General features: G+C 44.6%; 1 protein-coding gene across 1 annotated transcript; it reads left to right on the top strand.

Moving 5' to 3' along the window:
* The first annotated feature begins 9,514 nt into the window (after nucleotides 1-9,514).
* Nucleotides 9,515-20,536, top strand: MMP8 (matrix metallopeptidase 8). The gene is made up of 10 exons (XM_072821757.1): nucleotides 9,515-9,738; nucleotides 11,266-11,510; nucleotides 12,148-12,296; nucleotides 12,384-12,509; nucleotides 14,947-15,108; nucleotides 16,389-16,506; nucleotides 17,247-17,380; nucleotides 17,858-18,011; nucleotides 18,683-18,786; nucleotides 18,946-20,536. The coding sequence occupies exons 1-10, from the start codon at nucleotides 9,604-9,606 to the stop codon at nucleotides 19,047-19,049; spliced, it is 1,431 nt and encodes a 476-aa protein (XP_072677858.1). The 5' UTR covers nucleotides 9,515-9,603; the 3' UTR covers nucleotides 19,050-20,536.
* Nucleotides 20,537-23,859: the final 3,323 nt, after the last annotated feature.

The raw sequence follows: 23,859 nt of genomic DNA, 5'->3' as shown, positions 1-23,859 counted from the left end.
ATACATAAAAAGTTCCTGCAAATCAATAATAACATGACAAATTATCCAATTAAAAATACACAGAAGACTTAAACTAGTCATAAAGAAAGATATATAGGGGTGCCTGGGGGACTCAGTGGTTGAGCATCTGCCTTTAGCTCAGGGCATGATACCGGGGTCCTGGAATCGAGCCCCACATCACGCTCCCCGCAGGGAGCCTGCTTCTCCCTCTGCCTGGGTCTCTGCCTCTCTCTCCGTGTCTCTCATGAATAAATAAATAAATAAAATCTTTAAAAAGAAGACATAAATGGCCAATAAACACATGGAAAAAGTACTTAACATCATTAGTTTTCAAGAAGAGAAAATTCATATAAGGTATTTCTATAATACCACTAAACATATTCATATTAATGACTGACAACACCAAACTAGGAGCTGGAATGCTTATATGTCTCCTACCATATGGAAGTTGCTCACAAAGTTCAATATTTACCTACCCTATGACCTCTTCTGCATATTTTTCTGGAATAAATTCAAACACAAACACACAAGAAGCTTGTTTAAGAAGGTTCTTTATGCATGGTAGCCTATTCTGCAAACAGTACCTTCATACAATACAATACTATAGAAAAATGACAGTGAATGATCTACTAGTACACACAATAGCATAGATTAATCTGAAAACCATTATTCCACACAAAAGAGTACATCCTCTTGCTTCTGTGTATATGAACTTCATGACTAGGAAAGTAGTTTAGAGGGAAATACATCAGAACAGCAGTTGGCTCTGAGGAAGGATTAAGACTGAGTGAGAAAGAGCATAGAGAACTTTCTAGGGCGATGGAAACATTCTAGTTCTTCATCAGGCGTGGGTTACATGGGCATGTATGTTTGTAAAGTTCACTGGATTATGCACTTAGGATTGTACACTTCACTGTATACAGTATCTCAAAAATATATAAATGAAATAGAAACTAACAGACAAAGGAAGTCTTAATCATTATATAACCACTAAAACAATTTAAAAATAGTAGTTTACAAATCTCCCCACAAACACCAGCCCAAATAGTTTTATTCATTTGTTTTGTTAAAAGTTCCATTTCCAGGAATAGATCAACCCAATCTTGCTTAAACTCTTTCAGAGAAAACACTATATTCTATTGTCATCACACAACACACAGGGAGGAACTATAGTCATGGTCCTATTAATACTACAAATAGGAGAAGTCTGCCTGCATCAGTGATACTTTTTCAACAGAGTCCTGGAGGTCTGGCCAAAAATCAGGACAAGAAAACTAATGGTAAAAATTTTAAATAACATCACATATAAAGGTCAAAAGGGAAGTCCAAAATACCATTATTTGTAGTTAATTCGATCACTTATACAGAAAAGCCCAATAGAATCAAAACTCTTCAGACAAGATGGACACTTCAGTGTCTCCAAATATAACATCAACATATCAAAATCATTTCTATTCCTATACAATCACAATAAACAAGTAGATAAAATATTGAAAATAAAATACTAACAGCTACAGCAAAATCTATGATATATGTAGGAAATAATCTGGTAAAAACAGAACAAGACTTCAATAAATAAAAGAGACCCTCCATCCAACAATATAGACATGTGGCATGAGCAAGACATAAACTTTTATTGCTTTAGGGCACATTAAGTTATAATTCAGGGCTTATAATCATAGAATAATTTTCCCTATCCTCTCTGCTATAAACCGAGTACAAAATTAAACTTTGAATGGATTTAAGATCTCAATGTGAAAGACAAAACCATAAAAATAATTGAAAAAAAGAGTAGAATATTTTTGCCACCTTAACATGGGAAAGAATATCTCAGCACCAAAAAAGCAGAAGCCATTCAGGGTAGAGCTGATAGGTTTGACTACATCAACATTTAAAATTTATACCTGGGTAGCCAAGAGCATATAAAGACATATCTAGTCTAATATCAATCAGAGAAATATTAATTAAAGAAAACAAGGTATAAATTCCTACCCATCAAAATGGCAGAACCTAGAAGTTTTGATAACATTAAGTGCTGATAAAAACATGGGGAAAATGAACATTCATTCACAGCTGGTAGGAGAGTTCACTGGTACAACCCTGGTGAAGCACCATCCATCTGCACTGTAAGAATGCCTCTGCCTGAATCCCAGTAATTCCACTCCTGGGTGTTAATTCGGACCATGTGCGCAGGAGACTGGCGCACCATTAAAGCATCGTTGGCAACAACCAGGAGCAAGTGGCAGCCTGGATGGCCCTAGCTTGGGAACTGACAAACAGGACATGAAACACATACGTATGTGATCAGAACGTCATGCGCAATGAGAGGCGGGACTCTGGGAAGCCTTAGAGCAACAGGAACTGACTCAAAGCAAAAGTATTAACCAAAGAGTAAGACACAGAATGAAACATGAAATCCAAGGCCATTTATGAAAATATAAAGTTTATATAGGAAACAATTCTATATACTTTTCAAGAAATACATGAAAATTTAAATGAACATTTGGAAAGAAAAATAGAAGGAAATGTGTATTAGATACATTAGATATTGGTTTTTTGTTTTGTGGTCAGTTTTTTTTTTAAGTTTTTATTTAAATTCCAATGAGTTAGCATACAGTGTGATAGGTGTACAATACAGTGACTCAACACTTCCCTACATCACCCAATGCTCATCACAACAGGTGCGTCCTTCATCCCCATGACCTGTTTCCCTCCCCGCCCCCCACCTCCTCTTTGGTGACCTCAGTGTGTTCTTTATAATTCAGAGTCTGGCTTTTTCTTTATCTCCTTCTTTCTTAGATTGTTTTTTTCCGCCATATTCCACATATGAGTGAAATCATATGGTATTTGTCTTTCTTTAAATGACTTATTTCACTTAGCACAATACCCTCTAGTTCCATCCACATCCTCACAAATGGCAAGATTTCATTCTTTTTTGTGGCTGAGTAATACTCCATTGTACAGGGGAAGGTCTTTTAGCTGTGATTTGAGGAAAGAGGAAAACAGTGATAAAAATAACAAAAGGAGTCATGTATAGACTAATGAGGATAGTTTATCCTGAACTGATGACTGTGATTAACAAACTGAATATCTGAGTTAAAAAAAAAAAAAAAAACAAGGAAAATATTACAAATGGAAAAGGATGGAGAAGGAAAAGGGAGAAAGGAAAATTGGAAGAAAATTTAAAAAGCCCTAGGCATTCTAAAAATAAAGCAGAAATCATTTGTAATCTTAGCACCCAACAATAAGCACCATTAACATTTTGGGTCATAAACCTCTGATATTTTAATGCTTATGTTTTTTTCTCTAAATATAAAAATATATCGTACACATGTTTTATTGCCTGGATTTTCCACATAGTTGAATGTCATGATATTAAGTAGTCTGTATTGTATTAAGTGAAAAAGTACTTACTGACCGCCAATGATGTGGACGCTCTGTTTTAGGTATTTTGGATTCCTTGGCAAAGTAGTGAGAGCTATCTTCGTGGGGTTCACACTTCTGTTCAGGGGAGACAGATAAAGAGTAAACACATATTAAAAATAGAGTATGTGGGAAGACGACAAACATTACGGCGGAACAGCACATAGGATGAGGGGCATGCAGGGCAGTGGAGAGGGGTGTCAACTGATCTCTAGCATGGCCAGTAGTCAGGTTAGCACTCACTGAGCAGATGTCCCTCAGGGAAGGCTTGGGGGAACAGCACCCCTGAACAGTTCAGGAAACGTACATGGCCAGGGCGGGGGCCTCAAGATAGGGCCTGCTCCATAGGGGCAAGGGAAAGCCAGGAGGATGCCAGGCATAGAGACACAGGAAAGACACGGGCCTGAGCAGAAAGGTCCTTTGAGGCCACTGTCTGGATATGCTCAGTGTCCAGCACACACGGCGGAGGAGCCAGTACACAAGTAGGAGGCCTGTTGTCCTGGCAACGGCCGCTGCTGTTTCCCAGCCAGCTCCTTCAGGCCTCTGCACAAACACCTGCCTCTTGCAGGTGCTCCTGGGCCTCTTCACAGTTGATGTAGGTACTGAGCACGTCTTCAACTGTTACCTAACAGGGCTTTTTTTCTGTCATTTCCCCCGCAAACTGTGATGCGTCCAGACTTTGGGAAGCATCCTCCCCAGCCTATGAGGTCCACCTGCAACCCATCATCCCCCAAACTCGTTGAGAAGCTGCTCTCCAGGGAGAAAGCTGGGCACACTGGTGCACCATCTCGTGGCCTCCCAGAGTGGTCCCAGCTGCTGTAGGGCAAGTGCGTCAAGCGCGTTCAACCACAGAGGGCCTGCCAGGGACCTTCTAAGGCCGCCACCGCAGCCTGACATTAAGAAGATGCTCTTCAGTGACTGCAGGACTAAACTGTGACCACGCGGTGAAGTTTCCCACCCAGCGGTCTCGCCTACAGCAAACCACACTTTAATGAGCTCTGGCTGGGTCCGTGATGCGCTGCCCGTCCAATCCCCGGGCGTCCTTCTGGCCCTCCCTACTGAAGGAGCTAGTGGCCGTGGGTTCTGCCTCTGTCGGCAGCCGCGGCCCGCACACCTGCCCAGGTGGACTCGGGGCGCCCTCTCCTGGCCTGGCGTGGCCGCGTCCTGCGCAGCTGCAGCCCCGCAGCTCCCGGGGCCTGGGGATGGCCTGTGGGCGTGTCCGCCCGGGAGCCCAGCCCGGGAGCCCAGCCCGGGAGCCTCCGACAGCTTGCAGCAGGGGACACTGCGGTCACAGACGCTTCTCCTGCCCTGCCCGTGCCCCCCCCCCCCCCGTCCACTCCTGCCCGCCCGCGCTGGGGCCGCCACACCTGCTCCTCTGGCCTCATCTGCCTGCTGGACCTGCTCCATCCACAGGACAAGAGCCCCCACCTGGTCGGCAGGTGTGCGACGTGGGGGCTGCCCCCGCAGACGGCCGTGCTGCCTCGGGCCTCCTGTCTTCCCCATCCGACTCACGCAAGGACGGCTGGGTCTCCTCCTTGTTTTGTGGTCAGTTTTTTTTTTTTTTTTTAAGTTTTTATTTAAATTCCAATGAGTGGGGAGGACTTGTGGCTGCCGGTGAAGACCAGCTCTCGACCAGACCCCGACCCCCTGTTCTCCTGCCCGCTCCTCCCCACAGCTCTGCCCCAGACGCAGCGGCCAGGTCGGCTGTACTGACTCAGTGACTGCCGCCCGGGGCCCTGCTCATGGCGCTGACGTCCCTCCGCTGTCTGCCTCCAGCTCCCTGCCCTGCCTGCTGCTCCGTGTGAGAGCCTTGGGGATGCCCGCACACTCATTCACCCCGATCTCTGGGCCAAATCCATCATCGTCCAGAATGCAGCTGCAAGGCCAGTCCATCCAGGCAGGCTTCATGGGCTCCCCTGGGAGGATGAGACTGTTCCTTGTCCTACGCCGTGGTGGCCTGTGTCCTCCGTTCACCATCTTTTGCAGCAGAGCCCCTCGGTCCTGCTGGCACCATGTGGGCCCAGGCGCCACTCCAGAGATTCTGACTCAGCGGTCGGAGCAGAGCCCGTTTATCTGTCTTTAATCCAGATTCTGATGAAGAGCCAAGACGCAGAGCCATGGTCTTGTTTTGAATTTTTCCTCCCTGAGCCAGCAAAGGGCACACCCAGAAGGATCGATAGGAGGGTATGTTTGATGGGCTCTACAAACCTTATTCTCATTACCTTAAAGATGCAGATAATAACCAGCAGTCCTCGGGCTGCTGTGGGGCCGAAGGGACCTGGTCCAGACACTTTGCGCACACGTGCAGTTCCCCCAGCAGCGTTCGGCCAGCCCTGCTGCTGCTGTGATTTTACCGAGACCACCGGTGCTCTGCCCAGGGGTGTCTGACTCACCCAAGTGTGTCCGGTTGCACTGAGTGCCGGGCACGGAGGGAAATGGCATGGAAGCGATTTCATCACCCAGTGGCTTAACTGTGAACACTTCCCTTTCTGGAAAAGAAAAGCCTTCCTAGCACACTAACTCCACTCGCAGGACAGACAATGGCCTCCCCGCAGGAGGTCACCATACTGGAGGCCCACACCAGCTCTCTGCCACCCTGTGTCCTCTACCTTCCTGATGATGCTGAGCGAGCGAGGGAGGGAGGTGCTGGCGTGTCGGCGGGGGGCGGGGGGGGGGCTGCAGGGGAAGATGAGGCTCAGAACATCCGAGGTGAGCTGCTAAAAGTCGCACAAGCAGGAAGTAGGAGAATTAAAGCTTGAGCCCAGTTAGTATCATTCCAAGTGCAGTATTCTTGCCCCTTTCAACACAAATGACCCCAACAATGATCCTGTTAATGCGATCAGTGTGTCAACCTCCATCCTGCTCACCAGCATTCACAAATGCACATGGACAGGAATCCTGCCTTTGTTCACGTGAACCCGATGAGCCACGTGCCCCTGGGCTTAGGGCACCCTGCCTCCTCTGCTGGGTCCCGGTCCCCATTAGCAAACTGACTCCCCCTCCCAGATCCCAGCACACGTTGATGAGTCCAGGCGGCTTCCCTGTGACCTATGCGCATCCCAGCTGGCTGAACACCAACCCCCCTTTCTTTAATGAAAGAGAAAACCAACTAAATTTCGCAATTAGTTTCATCTCTTTGGGCCTAAATAGCAAAACTGAGACATTAAAACACAACTTGCCATCTCTGCTGTGGGCAGCACTTCAGATCATTGGACAATGTTGCTGCCAGAGGGGCTTGGCGTTAGGGAAACGGATCCTGCCTTATCCAAAACTCCTGTTCCGTGGAGCAAAGCCTTCATTTTTAATACATCATTTGCTTTTTTCCCCCCTCTAGTAACTTGACTCAAAAGGCCAATAGCCCCCAAGTTCACACTAAGGTTTAAATGACTGGAGGTCGATCCTTTCCCTGTAGGAGGTTTTCACTGGGGAGAGGGCCTAAGGGACCGCTGGGCTCCAGGCGTCAGCAGGAGTGAGACAGGGACACCAAGTGGGCACGTGGCAGCCAGGCATAAAGAAAACAGAAGCTGCAGGCACTGGAAACCCATGTGTCCCTCTCCGCCCCTCGCTGGGGCTCCAGGAGCACAGGTGACCTGTGGTTTCAGTGTCCGAGGATAGCACAGGGGTTCCACAGGTCCAGACGCAGCCACACGCTCCCCTCAGGCAATCTGTGCCACCTGTCAGCACGCAAAGTGTCTGTGTGCCCAGGCCGCCCTCATGACCGAGGCTCACAGCCCTACTCTCCTTACCCATCTCATCGCTCCCTTGCCCCCTCACCTCTGGCAAGCCCTCGTCCTCCATATGTGAGTCTTGCTTGTTTTGATTTTTTTATTTTTTCGACTCTACACCAAAGTGAAGTCATGGTGTTCGCCTCTCTCTGTTGGACTGACGTCTCTTAATGCGAGGCCCTCCGCATCCAGCCACGTTGTCACAATGGCGAGGTCTCACTCTTGTTGTGGCTCTGCAGTATCCTTGTGCACACTCCATATCTTCCTTACCACCTCTGGATGGGTGCAGGTGGCTTCCAGCCCTCGCAGTAAACCCATGCTGCAGTAAACGTCTGCAAGTGGTCTTGTTGTTCCTCATTGGTCAATACCCAGAAGTGGATTACTGGAGCACATGGTACTTCTGTTTTCATTCATTTCATTCATTCAAGTTGTATTTAACACAAAATTACACAGACACCACCAGGTTTGGATCCTTGTCTAAATCACTTATATTACATTCAGGAGAAAGTACCTTCATGAACCTTGTGCATAAACCAATGTGTCATCTCCATAGGCTAGACCAATGTTAAGGCATTCTTATTCGGTAAAAAAAAAGATTTTCTCACTAAAGACCTAATGTGGAGGAAGCCACAGCCTGATTAAGTTGTGCCCCAGGGATGGTTGGCATGATCATGACCTCAGGACAGCTTGAACAGCCTGGGGGTGGGCAGCTTGCCCGTGCATACAAGGAATGCATTGTCACATCTCTGCATATCCACATTCTATTTCCCCTCCAAGGTCCAGCTCAATGTCGGCCTCCTCCATGTGGCCTTCCTTGATTGTGCCTCCCTCCACCATTGCTTTTTCCTCCACACTGCTGTAGCATTTCATCTACTGCTATTAACTTATCTCTAATAAGCTAATACCCATCACAGCACCTGGCACGTGGTAGGTGGCAGCAAATGTTTGTGTGAATGCAGGAATCTATGTCATGAATATTAATCTACTGCCCAGATATGCTCTAACCCTAGACATGTTTTTTGGGGGGATTTTTACAAAGCTTGTGAGAAACCTTAAGAGGGACCTGAAGTCTTTACCATAGCATCTCAAACAAAAACATTACTTACATACTAACACGTCCTGGATCACACACATTGATGCAAACATTTATACGCAAAATACCTGTCCTTGCAGAATATATAAATACACATAAGTGAGCACATACAAATATATACATCGTGACCTCATCTCACACACATAGAGTCAGAATAGGTGAAACAGGTGACATGATTTTAGAACATGCCTCTGGGCCCCTGGCCTGTATGGTCACCTGGTCTGTAAACCCTCTCCCGAGGCCTTTTCCCCGGGGGCACATACACCACCTCTCATTCCTCCTCTGTGAGCACCAGCCAGGGTCCCTGCTCCACCATGGGAGGGTTTAATGTGGCCAGATGGAGTAGCCATCAGCTCAGGCTCTCTGGGACCGAATCCTAGCCTCCCCCCACCACTCAGCATGTGACTTGCACAAATCCTCTTACTTCCCTGGATTTTATTTCATTTGCAAAATGCAGAAACACTAGCATCCTGCCATAATATATGTACAGCGTGGATGTTGGGGACATAATAAATAATAATTAATAATTAATAATAATAAATATTAGATTTTTTTATAATAAATTTATTTTTTATTGGTGTTCACTTTGCCAACATACAGCATAGCACCCAGTGCTCATCCCCTCAAGTGCCCCCCCTCAGTGCCTGTCACCCATTCACCCCCACCCCCTGCCCTCCTCCCCTTAAATATTAGATTGTTATTATCAGTGTCAGCATTGCTGTCTTCCTCCTTCCCATTGCAGCCTGTGCAATCTGGATTTTCTCTACTACACTGATTACACAGTACATAGGTTTCTCTACTACACTGATGCCAAAACCACATCCTCCAGAAGCTGCTCTAGGACCCCTATGCTAACCCTGCATGGCGACCACAGTCCCAGGCACACAGTCCTCCCAGCAAGGGTGGCTAAGTACAGGGCTCCTCCAAATGGGCTCTGTGGTACCAGGATAATGACGCTAACCCAACAAGGTGCCTGCATGAGCTAATACAGCCTCTGCACCTTCCCACCTAGAAAATGCAAACCCACAGCCAAGTGCTGGTTATTACCCTCTGGAGCAATTCCCCAAGTCTTCTCCTACATCAGACAGCTTTGCAAAAGTAAATCTCTAACCAAAATCCTAAGAGCAAAGAATAGCAAATTGCACTATTTTTTTCTGTCGAAAGATCCCCCGCCCCCTGTTGAGGAATACTAAATCACATTAGAACATCGCAACAGTGTCAGAGCGTAAATAACCTGCGTTACTTCACATTCCTGATGTGTGGCAATTGTTCAAGACATGGCTTTTATAAGGGGTCAGAAGAGAGAGCCGTGAGTGACACAGGACCCGGCAACCCTGAGGGACCCAGGAGAGGAAGGCCAGGATGGCAGCGTTTGCAGATAAGGCCACGTTGGACCTGAGGAAGCTCCCACTTCTGCTCCTGCTCTGCGTGCAGCTCTCACACACCTTTCCAGTTCGAGGGGAGTCCCCAGAAGAGAAGAGCACACGAGTTGTTCAGGTAAACCCACCCGCCAGCAGGTGGTGGTTGACGCGCTGGTTCTTAGGAAACTGTGTGGGTTGTTTCTTCTTTTTAGTTAAATCAGCCTGAAAGGAGTTATATGGATGTTTAGTTTGGGCTCAAACATCAGGAGTCCAGAGGGTTCCTCGCTGGGCTCTTTGAACTCTGGGAAGATACTGCTGTCGAGCTGCCCCCAGCCAGGGATCCCGTTCAGAAGGAATGGTCTTAATTATAAAAGTAGGGGATTTTCTTTCTGACTCACCTAAGATTTTCCTCAGCCATTATAGGCACCCCAGTCACCATGTCTGGTGCCATCTCTATGGACTTGTCCTGAAGCCAGAAATCTCAGGTGGACCAGAGACCACAAGGACAGGAGATTAGAAGGAACTAGAAGTCAGTTTGTGATGCAGTGAGATTTCCTACATCTGATTATGTATATAAACGTTTATGAAGCAAAACCAACGGTTACTTTCCATTGTAGGAAAGTCGGACCAAATTTTGAAGAAGCACCAGAGAACGCTGTCAGAGAATTTGTTGCGCACAATTTCCTTAGCTTTGCAGTTATAGAAAAGTAGTATTCTTTTTGGTTTTTTTCCTTTTCCTTTCTTCTTACACATCCCCTACAGTGATCTACCCCTGGGCTAGAGGCTGGAGCCCCGTGAGCCTTGACTCTGTGCATGACTGAGCATTTGAGTCGTCCTCATGGCATTCCTGGGATCAGCTGTTATTATTCCCACTTTAGAGACCAAAGTGGATCTTAAATCAGTTAAATGACATGTCCAAAAATTCAGTTAATCTGTGGCAGAGCTGAGATTTGAACCCAAGCCTCTCTGAATCCAGTAAAAGCACAAAAGTGCTCTGTCTTGTGTCCCTTGCCAAGTGGAAGGTGTCCCTGGGCTGCTTAGGGTGAGAGAAGCCTCAGAACTGGTTTCCTCAGCAGCGTCAGTCCCTTCCAGAGGAGCTGTGGTGGGTAAATGGCTAATGTCAAGGATGGTGCTGTTACCCCAAACCCAGTTTGCAGTTCTTCTTGTGAAATTTTCAGTTCTCATTTAAGAAGCACCAGGGAGGTCTGGGATCTGAGTTGTCATCTTGGCAATTTCCTTCCATCTGTGCACACCCATGTCTTAGGATGATTACATCTTCTCCACAGTATTGGAAAGATAGTTAAAAGAGAATTTTCATTGATGCAATTAATACCTCAAGAAATCAGTAGCCAGTGCTATTTATTTTTTATAAAAGGAGCCAGTCTCCCGACTGTGTACTAGCACTTTGCATGGGGACTTGGGCTTCATCCCTTATGAAATACCTGCTTTCATGTATAAACACTAACTGGAACACTGGATGTAAGGGGGCCGTTCTGGCCCATCGTCCCTGTTCCCTCAAAGTCGACCCCCAAATCCGTGTGTTTGCTTGTCTCTCAGGGTGTTAGTCTGTCAAAAGTCTGCAGTGACTTAGAGAGGATACAGAATGCCCAGAGAACTGCAGGAATCACCCAGCCAGTCCCCTCCCATATTTGTCTTTGCCCAGGACTACCTAGAAAAGTTCTACCAGTTACCCAGGAACAGATTCCAGTCTGAGAGGAAGAACAGCACCAGTGTGATTATGGAAAAGCTCAGAGAGATGCAGCGATTCTTTGGGTTGAACGAGACGGGGAAGCCCAATCAGGAGACCCTGGAGATGATGCAGAAGCCTCGCTGCGGAGTGCCCGACAGCGGTGATTTTATGTTAACCCCGGGGAACCCCAAGTGGAAACAAACTAACCTGACCTACAGGTGATGGCTCCTGGGACCCAGAATCTGACGGGGGTGTTTATGGAGCATGTGTGATGTGCCAGGCACAGTCCCAGGATGTGGGATGCAGGGGAGACAGGTGTCCCTGCCCTGAAGAGCCCAGAGTCTTGTGTGAAAGACCACAGACCCCAGAGGCCTCCTCACCCCACAGCCTGATAATTCTTGTCCTTCTCCAGCAATCTCAAAAGGATGATGGCAACATTAGGCTGCCTCTCTATGAATTCCATTAAGGACTCAAACGAAGCTCGCTCATTGCTGAAGAGACTATAGCCCCACCTCCCTGCATCTTAATGATGACAGTATGATCCCCAGTATCTGTTCAATACTCTGATTTGCTCAGTACTGAGCTTCACACATACTTAATCCCCACAACTACCCTATGAGAGGGCTACTATTTTATGATCATCTTATGAATAAAGAAATGTTTTAGATTTAAAGATAAGGAGTGAGCTGCCCAGAAGCCACATATGTCTGCAGCCCTGAGTCCCGCAACTGCTCGCAGACCCTCTCCAGGGGCAGCTCGGCATAGACCACTCACTCCTAAATGGAGAAGCTTGGTCTGCTGATGGGTGGCTCTTCTAAACCATAATGAATCCTTCTCCCGTTTTCTCATTTGAAGGATTATTAAGTACACCCCACAGTTGTCAGAGGCCAATGTGGAGACAGCTATTCAGAAAGCCTTTCAAGTATGGAGTAATGTATCACCCCTGACCTTCACCAAGGTCTCACAGGGAGAAGTGGACATCAGGATCTCTTTCGTCCAAGGAGGTGGGCTTGCAGCTGTGGTGCTCATACTTGCTTTCCCTGGCTGAGCTGAGACTCCACAGGCACCCCATGCAGACTGCTCTATTTCAGATCATGGTGACAATTCGCCATTTGACGGACCCAATGGAATCCTCGCTCATGCCTTTCAGCCGGGCCAAGGTATTGGAGGAGATGTTCACTTCGATGCAGAAGAAACATGGACCGAAAATTCTAGCAGTAAGTCAACCAAAGTCATGTCAACAGGCAGCTTCTAAATATGTGTTTCTCACATAAGAAACTCCCCTTGGACGCACACACCCAAATTCTGCTAACATTTCAAACTCACACAAGCTGACCACTTTAAATTTTTGCTACCTCATAATACTAAGTCAATTCAGGTTTCAAAAAGTCCTAAGGCTAATTACTGACCGTGTTTTCCTAGGGCAGAAATTAGAAATCTACAGACTATGGCTAAATCCTGCCCGGTCCTGTTTGTATAAATAAAGTTTTATTGAAACAGCCACCTTTACTTGCTTCTGTATTGTCTATGGCTATTCTCACCATACAACAGCAGAGCTAAGTACTTGCTATGGAAACCACATGGCTCACGAAGCCTGAACTACTTACCATCTAAACCTTCACAGAAGAAGTTTGCTGACCACTACTTTTGGGTATATGTTTTTTTTAATATTCTGAAATTTCATGATGTATGGAGAAGGTCCTTATTTTTGAAAATTCAGAAATAATCAGGTTCATTTAGAAAACTATTCCACTTAGAAAACAGTCACCGTCCTTTTGGTCGAGTTATTTCATCTTCAGGGAGCTCTTTCTCGGTGGTTGCTCTTATGGGACAAACCACCCCTTTCAGGAGAAGACCTGAAGGGAAGAAATGGGGATGAGTAAGGAATATCCAGGCCAGGTGGAACTTCACAAGGCCACTGGGCAGCAATATACCACAGAACACTGTAGAAAACAAGAAAGGAAACTTTTATCTTTGCTTGGGATCTGCTCCTCCCACCATTTTCTCAACATATACATTGTGTTTATTTCACCCAAGTCCCTGTACTGGGAGCTGTGTGAACCCAAAGATAAATATCTCTCTCCACTACTTTGGATCTCTGTTGCCCTCCCCACTGGTCCATGTGGTCGTCACCTCTTACTTGAACTAAATGATCCAAATTCCCACCTGGACTGTCAACCTCCAATCTCTCCTACCTTGAAGTTTTCCCAGCATGCCAGCAAAATTTGCATTTGGAAAGTCCATCTCAGATTATGTTACCCTCTTGCTTAAAGTCCAAGTGTTACATTTCTGGACCCGTAACACTCAAATTCCTCTCCTTGGCATTCAAGGCTCTTGTTCGTTTGCAAACTCGTCTTAACACCTGTCTTCCTGTTTCACACTCAGAAGCCACATTGCACATTCACTGTTCCTACATCACACCATGTATTCCCAACCTCCCTACATTTGCTCACGTTACACCCCAAGTTCCTCCTTTCAAAATCTCTTTCTCTGCTCTGCCATATGCTTCCCCATCTTGACTTCCAGCAGAAATGGGGACTTTCTCCTCAGAATGCCAACAGCCTTTGTTTCTCTTTCTCTAACTGTTCTCCTCATTGTGCTGTGCCATTCACGTTGTTGGCGTACATCTCCCTCTCTCAACTGTGCTTCATGACAGAACCCCCAGAGCCCCTCACAACCTACTCCAGGCCCTCAAAAATGTCTTCTGAGATGTATTCAGGAATGCAAAAAATGCAAGGATGTGATGATCAAGAGAAAGTGTCTAGGAGCATGGATAGAATTTCATGAGGCTAATTATAAATAGGAAGTTGAATGCTCTCGTCTGAGCACAGGTCATGTCATCAACCTGGATTTGACCTCAGCTGTACCTCTTATCAGTTGTAAGACCTTTAAAGAGGTATCCAAAATCCATGGGCTTCAGTTCCTTTACTGTAAAAATATTTCTAATGATACTTCACACCAATGTTGTGAGGACTGAATAATATTACACTTCCCAGCATATAGAAAGTACTCTTTTTTGTTAAGGGGGGCATGTAAGAAAATGCATGGTGTGTTTATGGGATGACCAGAATGAGGCAAGTCAAGCCCTCAAGTGTCTGCTGGGCAAGGGAAGGTCCTTGGACCAGGCCAAGTTGTAAGGGCTCCATCTGACAGAAGTGTGAGCCTGGGAAGGGGGTTCCCAGCTGGGAAAAGCGCTGCTCCTGGAAGTTAAAGATGGCAGAAGGAGCAGGGTTTTTCTCTTTCAAACAAGGGGGAAGATGGAGAGTCCTTGAAGATGCTTTGAGAACTCAGAATCAAGAAGGAGCTGGTGCTGGCTGATGGGTGACCAGGGAGGGAATGCAAGTCCATTTGCATCTGAGGCTATGCACAGCCCGGCATGTTTCTTCTCTAACTACCTGTGTGCTGAGGCTCTACTCAAGGGGCTGAGGGCCTGGGAGGCTGGAGAGGGCTGTGGGGCATCCCAAGACCATGGCGGCCCTGTCATCCCTCCTCTCAGCCTGAGGTCCACACCCAGGGAAGGGAAAATGAAAAAGACATGTGTGGAAAATATGGTTTCTCCAGCACTGTTAGCTTGGAAGCTGCAGTCCTTGAGGTTCCACTGTCTCCACCCTTGGATCCACTTGAAGCCACTCACCATGCATGCTTGTGTTTCAGATTATAATTTGTTTCTTGTTGCTGCCCATGAAGTTGGCCATTCCTTGGGGCTCTCTCATTCCACTGACCCTGGTGCCTTGATGTATCCCAACTATGTTTTCCACGACCCCAGCACCTACACCCTCCCTCAAGATGACATCAATGGCATTCAGACCATCTACGGTAAGAGCGTGGGAAGAACCTTGAGTACATGGTGAGGTGTGGGCATATCTGGGATGTTCTTTGCAGTCTTGTCCATGGTAGTGGAAGTTGGAGGGTACCCAGAGGTCTGTCTGGGGTCTGTCAAAGGTGGCAGGTGCACACTACAGAGTAACACTCAGTGGGGACACCACTGAATTAGATGTACAGGTGACAACCACATAGAAGTGTCTTTAAAACATTCTGCTTCGTAGAAAAGAAACAAGATAATAATACATATTATACTGTGTTTAAATTACACAGTATTTGATTCCACAAATATCAGATGCATGTAGGCAAAGCAAGGCATGTCAAGAAACATGCTCAGCAGAAGATACATATTGCAGGTAATAGAACTGTTGTCTGTAGAGGAGGGAGGGGATGGGAATGGAGGATGCAGGAAATGAACGTTTCTTAAAGATGTGGCTTATGCTCTTCAGGGAGGGAGATGGAGGCCTCGGCTCTGAGACAAGTAGGGACCATCATGTGTCCCCTCCCCCTGCCCTCCTGACCCCAAAGGCCGTAAGAACAGGGCACCCAAGAGAAGGTTGGAGCATCTCTAGGTCCCTGTGGAGGGAGGAGAATGGGGAGAGCACCACAGAACCAAGCATACCAGCACAACAACTCGGGGCTTCCTTATGACGATAGAACTTTCCAGAACAATGAGACTCACAGTAGCTTCCTCTCTTTCCTGACTCCTTTCACCCTGAAAAAACCTCCTTCCTTTTCCCTCCACATTTTACATTCTCTTAACTATTAGCCTAGCCATTCATTCAACAATGAAAAAACACATGAAGATGCAAATACCTACAGGAAAAAAAATTGCTAACATTTGGCTTAGATTTATGCTATAGGACAAAAGATGAACATTGGTTCCTTTCCTGAAGTTGGGAGTTGGTGAGACAGCTGGGAGTGGATACCAAGGGACAGAAATCCAGGAGGAACCAAGAAACGGGACAGGACAGAATTAGGATTTTAAAGTACAGGGAGGGGAGGAGGATGCACAGAATTCAAATTATTTTCTTTCACAACATAACCTGCACTTATCTCCAGAAATCACCTCTCTTATTTGAAATGATAATAATGAGGTTAAGAGAGTCTAAAACCTTGTGGGATCGTCTGATAGGAATTTTCGTCTTGCGAAAACCCTTCCCCTTCCTGGAAGAGCCCAGGTACTCCAGGAGTCACACTAGACTTAACCTTATAAAAAGATTTTCTTTCTTTTCTTTTCTTTCTTCTCTTTTTTTTTTTTTTTTTTTTTTGAGGTCCTTCAAGCAACCCTGTCCAACCAACTGGACCAAGCACACCCACAACTTGTGACCCCAGACTGACATTTGATGCTATCGCCACACTCCGTGGAGAAATACTATTCTTTAAAGACAAGTATAAGATTGAACTATTTCTTCCTTTATCTTAATTTACTGGCATAACTTAGAACTGGATTCTAATCAAACCCCATATTACACATCACTCAGCTTTTCCTTCAAATTCTGGGCTTGTACACCTCATTGCAATAGATTGTGTTTTCTGGGTAACTCAAAACATCCAGGAAAATTTAAAAAACAAAAAAACCTCAAACACACATAAACATTCAGATGTAAGTGATAGCATAACAGACATGGGTCCAGCTGCTCGGGAATGCCACACACGGGTTTCCCAGACACAGAAACATCATCCAGTCCCACCCACATTCAGTCCAGTAAAAGAGACTATCCTGGGATAAGCTGCGGTGAGGGGGGTGAGTCATTTCACTGGTTGGATTTTTCAATTTTCCATTGGCCACTTGTGATTGTGTGATCGGGACCAGATCTACTCCTATTGCTTTTGCTGGAATATTCTAAAAGTCTCAGCATTTTGTAGGAATACCAGTGAGACTTGTCAGGGTGTGAGGAGGACAGGACAGACATAATCACAGAAGGTCACTCCTAGGACCTCCTCTAAAAACTGCCAAGTACCCAGCTTCACCATAGAGCCCTGGCTGCGTGTTGGCTATGATGCTCACAAGCGGTTCGGTGGCATTGTCCCACCGTCCCAGGGGTCTGGCCGGGTGGGCAGTGGTGCAGCACACAGAGGGGCCGCCCACTCACATGTCCTGTGTGCCCTTCTCCCTTTTGCTCTGCTAGGTACTTCTGGAGGAGGCACCCACAGCTGCCAAGAGTGGAACTCAACTTCATTTCTCTGTTCTGGCCATCTTTGCCTGACGGTATACAGGCGGCCTATGAGGATGTGGACAAGGACCTCGTTTTCCTGTTTAAAGGTAATTGCCTATGGTCCTCATCCTGTTTTAGTTGTCCCTGAAGCAAGGGGGAGACTTCCAGAGTGAGGGGAGGTGAGCCGAGGAGAGCATGTTAGTGCTGGCCAGACACGGCTTCCCTCCTCAGCCCTGTTGGCCCACCTACAGAATGAGAACACCTGTAGTGTTCCTCCACCCAGGTATGACAGCCTATGAGTCCCCACAGCTGGCATATCGTCTCTGCATAGGAGGCTCACAACATGAGATAGTCCCCCAGCTGTGGGGCCGGACATGCCTGGCTAAGAAGCAGGACTTGTTCAGGTGCTGGGACCGTGAGAGCTCTTCCAGCCCATGAACTGAACTTGACCACCATGGTCTTTTAAAGGCTCTTGTTCCATTGTTGTTTCTGTGGTGAATTTACACAAAGACTAAGAAGTGGTAGCATATCATGTCATAGGAACAGAAGAACCGTATCTGATCTGTGACCTGACTCGTTGGCAGGCAGCCAGTACTGGGCTCTGAGTGGCTATGATATCAAGCAAGGTTATCCCAAGGATATCTCAGACTACAGCTTCCCAAGCAGCGTCCAAGCCATCGATGCAGCTGTTTACTACAGGAGAAAAACCTACTTCTTTGTAAATGACCAAGTCTGGAGGTAAGGCAAACTACTATTTCAGCTGGAGATCGAAATGTATCTACAGACCACCAACACCCTGCCATGCGATGGCTTTAAGATACTCAGGAGATCTTTGGTGGGCATTCTTCTTGGCAAAATGCTCAGTGTTCCAATGGATTTTGAAAGTGTAATTTTATAAAATTTAAAAACCTTCCCAATGGTACTGACAATTCTATGTCAGGAAATAGAACAAATCTTAATAACACACCAGGATGAAATGCAAAAAAAGTTAGGAGTTGAATTCTAACACACTCAAGAAAATGCTATTCAGGTAGTTTACAGAATGTGGTGCCACATGGAACTTATTATCTCAATATTCAGAGAGGGTGGGGGGCAGAGGGGAAGGGAGAGAGACTGACTATGTGCCCATTAAGGAAATCTTCAGAAAATAGAAACCCTTCCTTTGGAAAACAATTTGTGCTACCCATCAGATGCCTGTTTTAGTGTTGATGCTACCCACATATTTTATAAATAGAACATACCCTTACGTAGAGAAGTTCACCATCCTTAGGCCCAGGAAATAAGACGTTATGAAGACTGAATGAGGAAGTAGGTGTGAAGACACTTTGCAGAGTATATGCACTTTAAAGAAAACTATTGTCGCTATATACTATACTGGTTTTACAACATGGGACATTTTTTTTCATCAGATATGATAACCAAAGACAGTCCATGGAACCAGGTTACCCCAAAAGCATAGCAAGTATCTTTCCAGGAATAGAAAGCACAGTTGATGCAGTTTTCCAGCAGAATCGTGAGTAGAAAAAAAAACTAATAATAAATTTGTTTACATTTTTAAAATAGCACATTTGCATTTAAATGTTTTATTGGAACAGGCATGGGGTGTCGTCAGTTGAAAAATATCTGAGATTTACCAGCTGATTGAATACATTATTTTTTTTTTTTTTCACAGACGTCTTCCTTTTCTTCAGCGGACCAAGATATTATGCATTTGATCTTGGTGCTCACGAGGTTATTAGGGTTGGTAGATCCAACAGATGGCTCAACTGTAGATAAAGCTGAATCAGAGTCACACATGTTGCATCCACTTTCTGCATGTGGAAGGAAAGCCTAGTTTGCATATCCATTTTCTTCTCTCCTGTTTATACTTTTCTCAACAATAAGTAATGTCATTTGTTCTCATTGTCTTCATTGGACCTGCCGTCAGTGAAAATACATTTGGAGCGTCCCATTGTCTCCAGGGCTGATTGAGTTCCTACGGATTCCATCTCAAGAGAGGAAATGAAGCCTTCCTTGTCACCTGACTATTCACTATTTCTTCACTTGCTTACCTAGCTTCTAAAATGCTCGTCTATAGCTAAGTCTTAAACATATCTTAAGCGAATCTGCTACATACAATTCAGCACTGGTTTTGGTGAGACTTAGAGACCATAAACAACATCAACAGCACCTCTTGCCTTTACTGAAAATGTGGTGCTATTTTCCACTCTTGAAAAAAAAATATCGTTGAACTATGTTGTGCCTTGAATTGTATCCCCCCAAGAAAGGTTGAGGTCCTAATCCTAGGTACTATGAATATACTCAATTTGGAAGTAGAGTCTTTGAAGATGCAATTAGTTAAAATGAGGTTCTACTGCAGGGTGGATGTAGGGACCAATGTCCTTGTAAGAAGAAGAACAACACAGACACGTAGTGGACATGTCTTTGTCCATGGGAATGATGGACAGACATGGGAATGATGCAACTACAAGCCAAGAATGGCCAGCAACCACCAGAAGCTAGAGAGGCAAGGAAGGTTCTTTCCTAGAACCTTCAGAGAAAAGAATTTTATCCTCCCAATGCCTTGGTTTTAGACTTGTGGCTTCCAGAACTGAGATAGAATAAACTGGGTTCTTTAAGCCACCAAGTCTATGATACTTCCTTATGGCAGCCCTTCCTTACGGTAGCCGGACATCTACCGGTGAATACAATATGTCTGCACTTAAGAAAACCAACACCAAATGACAAAATTGAACCCTCAATAAAGAGTATTGTCATCTTCCCCGAAAAGGGGCAAAAAGAGGAGGTACCACTTTCTCTTCTGTCTCTTCCCTGCTCTGTCCTCTTAGAGTCCAAGCAAATGTGTTGGTGTTTGGATCTGTTCCTTATTTCTTCTTTTCCAGGAATACTCAGGTGGGCACACTCTACTCATAAGTGGAATTTACCACAAAAACAGTGCTGGGCACAAAATTCAATGAATCTCATTAAACTAAATAAACTAAGCTGAGATGTACACATTTGATAGTGGTTCTTTTCTGTCAGGAACCATAGGATTCTGAGACCATAATGACTAATACAAACATCAAAATCATTATAATGTCATATTTGCAGTTGTTAGAATATAATGCAGCTTATTATACATTAAATGAATTTTAAGATATATTTATTACTAACACATTCTATCTTCTTTTTCTGTCAGTTTTTAAATCTCACAGGTAATTAATTTAGTAATTTGGTACCTTACTTTGGTTCAACATTTATTAAATAAGTTCAAAATAAATAAATGACTGGCTTGTGATCTATAATTTCTTAAGACATTACCACATATTTCATACAAAGTGTAAAAACAAATAGCAAGTTTCAGTATATTTGCAACCATTTATTTTCTTGTCAGAATTATAACATTGACATGAATTTTTAGGTACTATTTCCACTTATAAAATATTTTATAAATATTCAACTTCCTTTACAGATTCCTCAAATATGTTAGCATATTTTTTCTCAACTTATTTTATGAGGATAGGATATATTATCATTTCATTCATTCATTCATTTATTCAACAATAAATAATCACCTACCTTTCTCAGGTACTGTGCTAGGGAAAGTGAGAGATAAAAGTAATTCATTGCATCAGTCTAACAAGTGCAAAAGAATGTAAGAACAGAGTATTTCATTTTTTAACATTAGAGTCAATTTCAGACTATCATAATTTCAGAGACTTCTTATGTCCATTTTTACAAGCATGAAGATGGGAGATTCAGAACACCTGCTAGGTGTGCTAGCTAGTTATGCTAGGTTCTTGTCCCAAACCTCATGTATATACACATTTTTGAGATGAGAACTGAGTTCTTATTATTTCTTTAACTGTATTTCAGAGTCCTAGGATGTGAACATCAATGTAAAGTGAAACAAAGAATTCAAAAATTATTCCTTTTTTTTAAAGTTATCTTCTTAATGATATGCGGTATTTTCTGGCCATTACACTGAGGTTTTATATGAATACAAGAGCTCCAAGAATCTAGGCTTAGATCTTAAATAATGAGATTATTTTTATTTTAGGTTAAATTTCTTTGAAAGCAAAGCCTAAGTCCAGCCCTTGGTGCAGTTATTTGACTGGGGATATGTTCCCGGGAAGCAAGAGTGGGGAGGCAGACAGAATGAGTTAGAGGGGAGAAAAGTCAATACAAGGGTGCTGTTGAGGCTTCTACAATGGGCAACCAGGGCTCGATGTCAGTTGCACCTCCTGAGAAGCCTACCCAACACTGTTCAATTGTTCAGATCTGGAAGGGACGGGAGGCTGACGCATTCAACCTTCAGTTCCCTCCTGCATAGGTTGGCTCTAGGATAATGCGCTGGGAAGGAAACAGAAAGCCAGAGGCATCTCCTACATTTTCCATGATGGGAGATTCAAATAATTGGAAATTGAGGAAGTCTTCTCTGGAGAAATTTAACAGCCCAAGAAAGAAGATTTATAGATACTGACAGGGTAGAAATGTCAACATGGTAGAGGTCACTAATGGTCTCATTAACACCTCCCCCCCCTCCGCCTTTGCTGTGATAAGACCCCAATTTCATTTGAGGTAGTAATACATCCAGCAAAAAGAATACATTTTGTGGTTTTTCTTATAGCTAGATGTGGCCAATGTTTAATTTCTTGCCAAAACGCATACAGACTATTATGTGGGCCTCTGGAAAGAGACTGGGAATTTCCTTTCTCTGCCATCCTCCTTTCTGCTGCCTGTAATGCTGATGCAACCATCAGAGCCTGAGCAGCCACTTGGAGACCACGAGGCATTGCACTGAGAAACCCTTGCAGCCAGGTGGATGTTACCTGCACCCTCAGGGGTGGAGAGTTGCCATACAAGCCCTGGGTTTCAATCTGTGCTTCCAAATGTGAGGGAGAAATAAGCTTTAATTTTATAAAGCAATTATCAAGTATTTTGAATACTCTGTTATACTCAACCAAATCTTATCCCAACTAATGCATCACATGAACATCTGGAACCTACCCTGCCTCTCTGAAGGGAAGGTCATCGGTTGGCAAGCCCTGTCCATGCTCACAGGGCTTCCAGTCAGCACTCTGGTCTCTCATTCTTAAATAGATTGCACAGCACAAAGTCTCCAAACATGTGAAAAAAATCTTCTAATGCAAGAAACTGGCACCCAGAAAGAAACTTTGAAGAAATAGAGACAATTCTGGGAGCAAAAGAAAATTTCAAGACAAACTTAAAAATAGTAAACATTCTCAAAAGATAAGACATATTCTATGTCCAAAAACCACTAACAAAATGCAAGAAAAGAAAAGAAATAAAGTATTCAGATAACTGAAAGAGCTCTTGGAAACTAAACAACTGGGAGGGGAAAATAATGTTGGCAGAAAGTAATAAAAGATATATCAGAAGCATGGAGGTTCAATCCACGAAGTCCAACAGATATGTATTCCATAAAGGGAAAGAGAAAATCAAGAGGAAAGAAATTATCAAAGAAACAACAGGAAAATTTTCTTGAAGTTTTCATAATGAAAGGGGCTGCTTACTGTCCAGCAATGTTAATGCAAAAAGAAAAAGAAAAAAGAAAAGAACATCACATCAGGATACACCATAACAAAATTTCAGAATATCTGCATAAAGAGAATATTTCCAGCATTTTTCAGAAGAAAACATATCAAGAATCAGAATTAAAGACTTCCCAGCAACAAGTCAGAGAACACTAAAAACCAATGGACTGTACTCACTTGAAGAGTGAACGTTAGGTATGTGAATTAGATGCCAACACGTTCTCATCTGCCTGAGATGGGAAGTGGCCTGTTTGGGGAAGGGAAGGAGACCTGGTCTGCTCAGCTGTTTCTGGGCTTCTCTATTCTGAGGGAGCTGGGCTATACAGCCAATGGTCTGCAGTGTCGGGAAGGCCTGCCGTTGTCAGGGCTGGCCTCTACCAGAAGGGAAACCCAACTGATGGGGGTGAGAAAAAGCCCAACCGTGCCTGCTCTTGAGAGAATATCCTACTGCGCCCACATTTTGAAGAAATGTCCTGCAGCTCAGAACTAACAGTGATAAAAAGGACTTTCATTTTCAAAAAAAAAAAAAAAAAAAAAGACTTCCCAGCAACTAGATTCTAGAAAACAATGGAAGGGGGCCTCTAACATCTAACGTTCTAAAGAAAATTTATATCAGTCTGACATTCTAGAGACACACTCTCAATCAGGTGCCGGGATGGAATAAGGACATTCTTCGGCATGAAAATATCCAAAACATTCATTTTCCTCGCACCCTTCAGAGTGTCCGTTCCCATCTCCCTCAGCTGTGTACATGTACATGTGCTCTAGTTGGCCATATCCACAGCAGTTCATTTCTGCTGGGCTAACTGCTTCCTGTGCCCTCCCTCCCACACCCTCTGTGCTATCCAAATCCTACCTATTCTTCAAGACCCAGAGGAAGCCCCACCTGGCTGAAGCTACCGAGGCAACCCATCAGCTTTGGCTCTTCTCACACTCTGGAATCCTCAGTGTACATTTTGCCACTTGCCTTGGTTTTGTTTGGCATTAATTTCTGTACAAGTTTGAATTCCCCAACAAGATTGGAATGGCATCTTATCCATGCTTCAATT

Source organism: Canis lupus, chromosome 3 (assembly GCF_048164855.1).
Source record: "Canis lupus baileyi chromosome 3, mCanLup2.hap1, whole genome shotgun sequence".
Classification (NCBI taxonomy): Eukaryota; Metazoa; Chordata; class Mammalia; order Carnivora; family Canidae; genus Canis; species Canis lupus.
The sequence above is the reverse complement of the archived record's forward strand: the minus strand, read 5'-3'. Positions and strand labels throughout refer to the sequence as shown.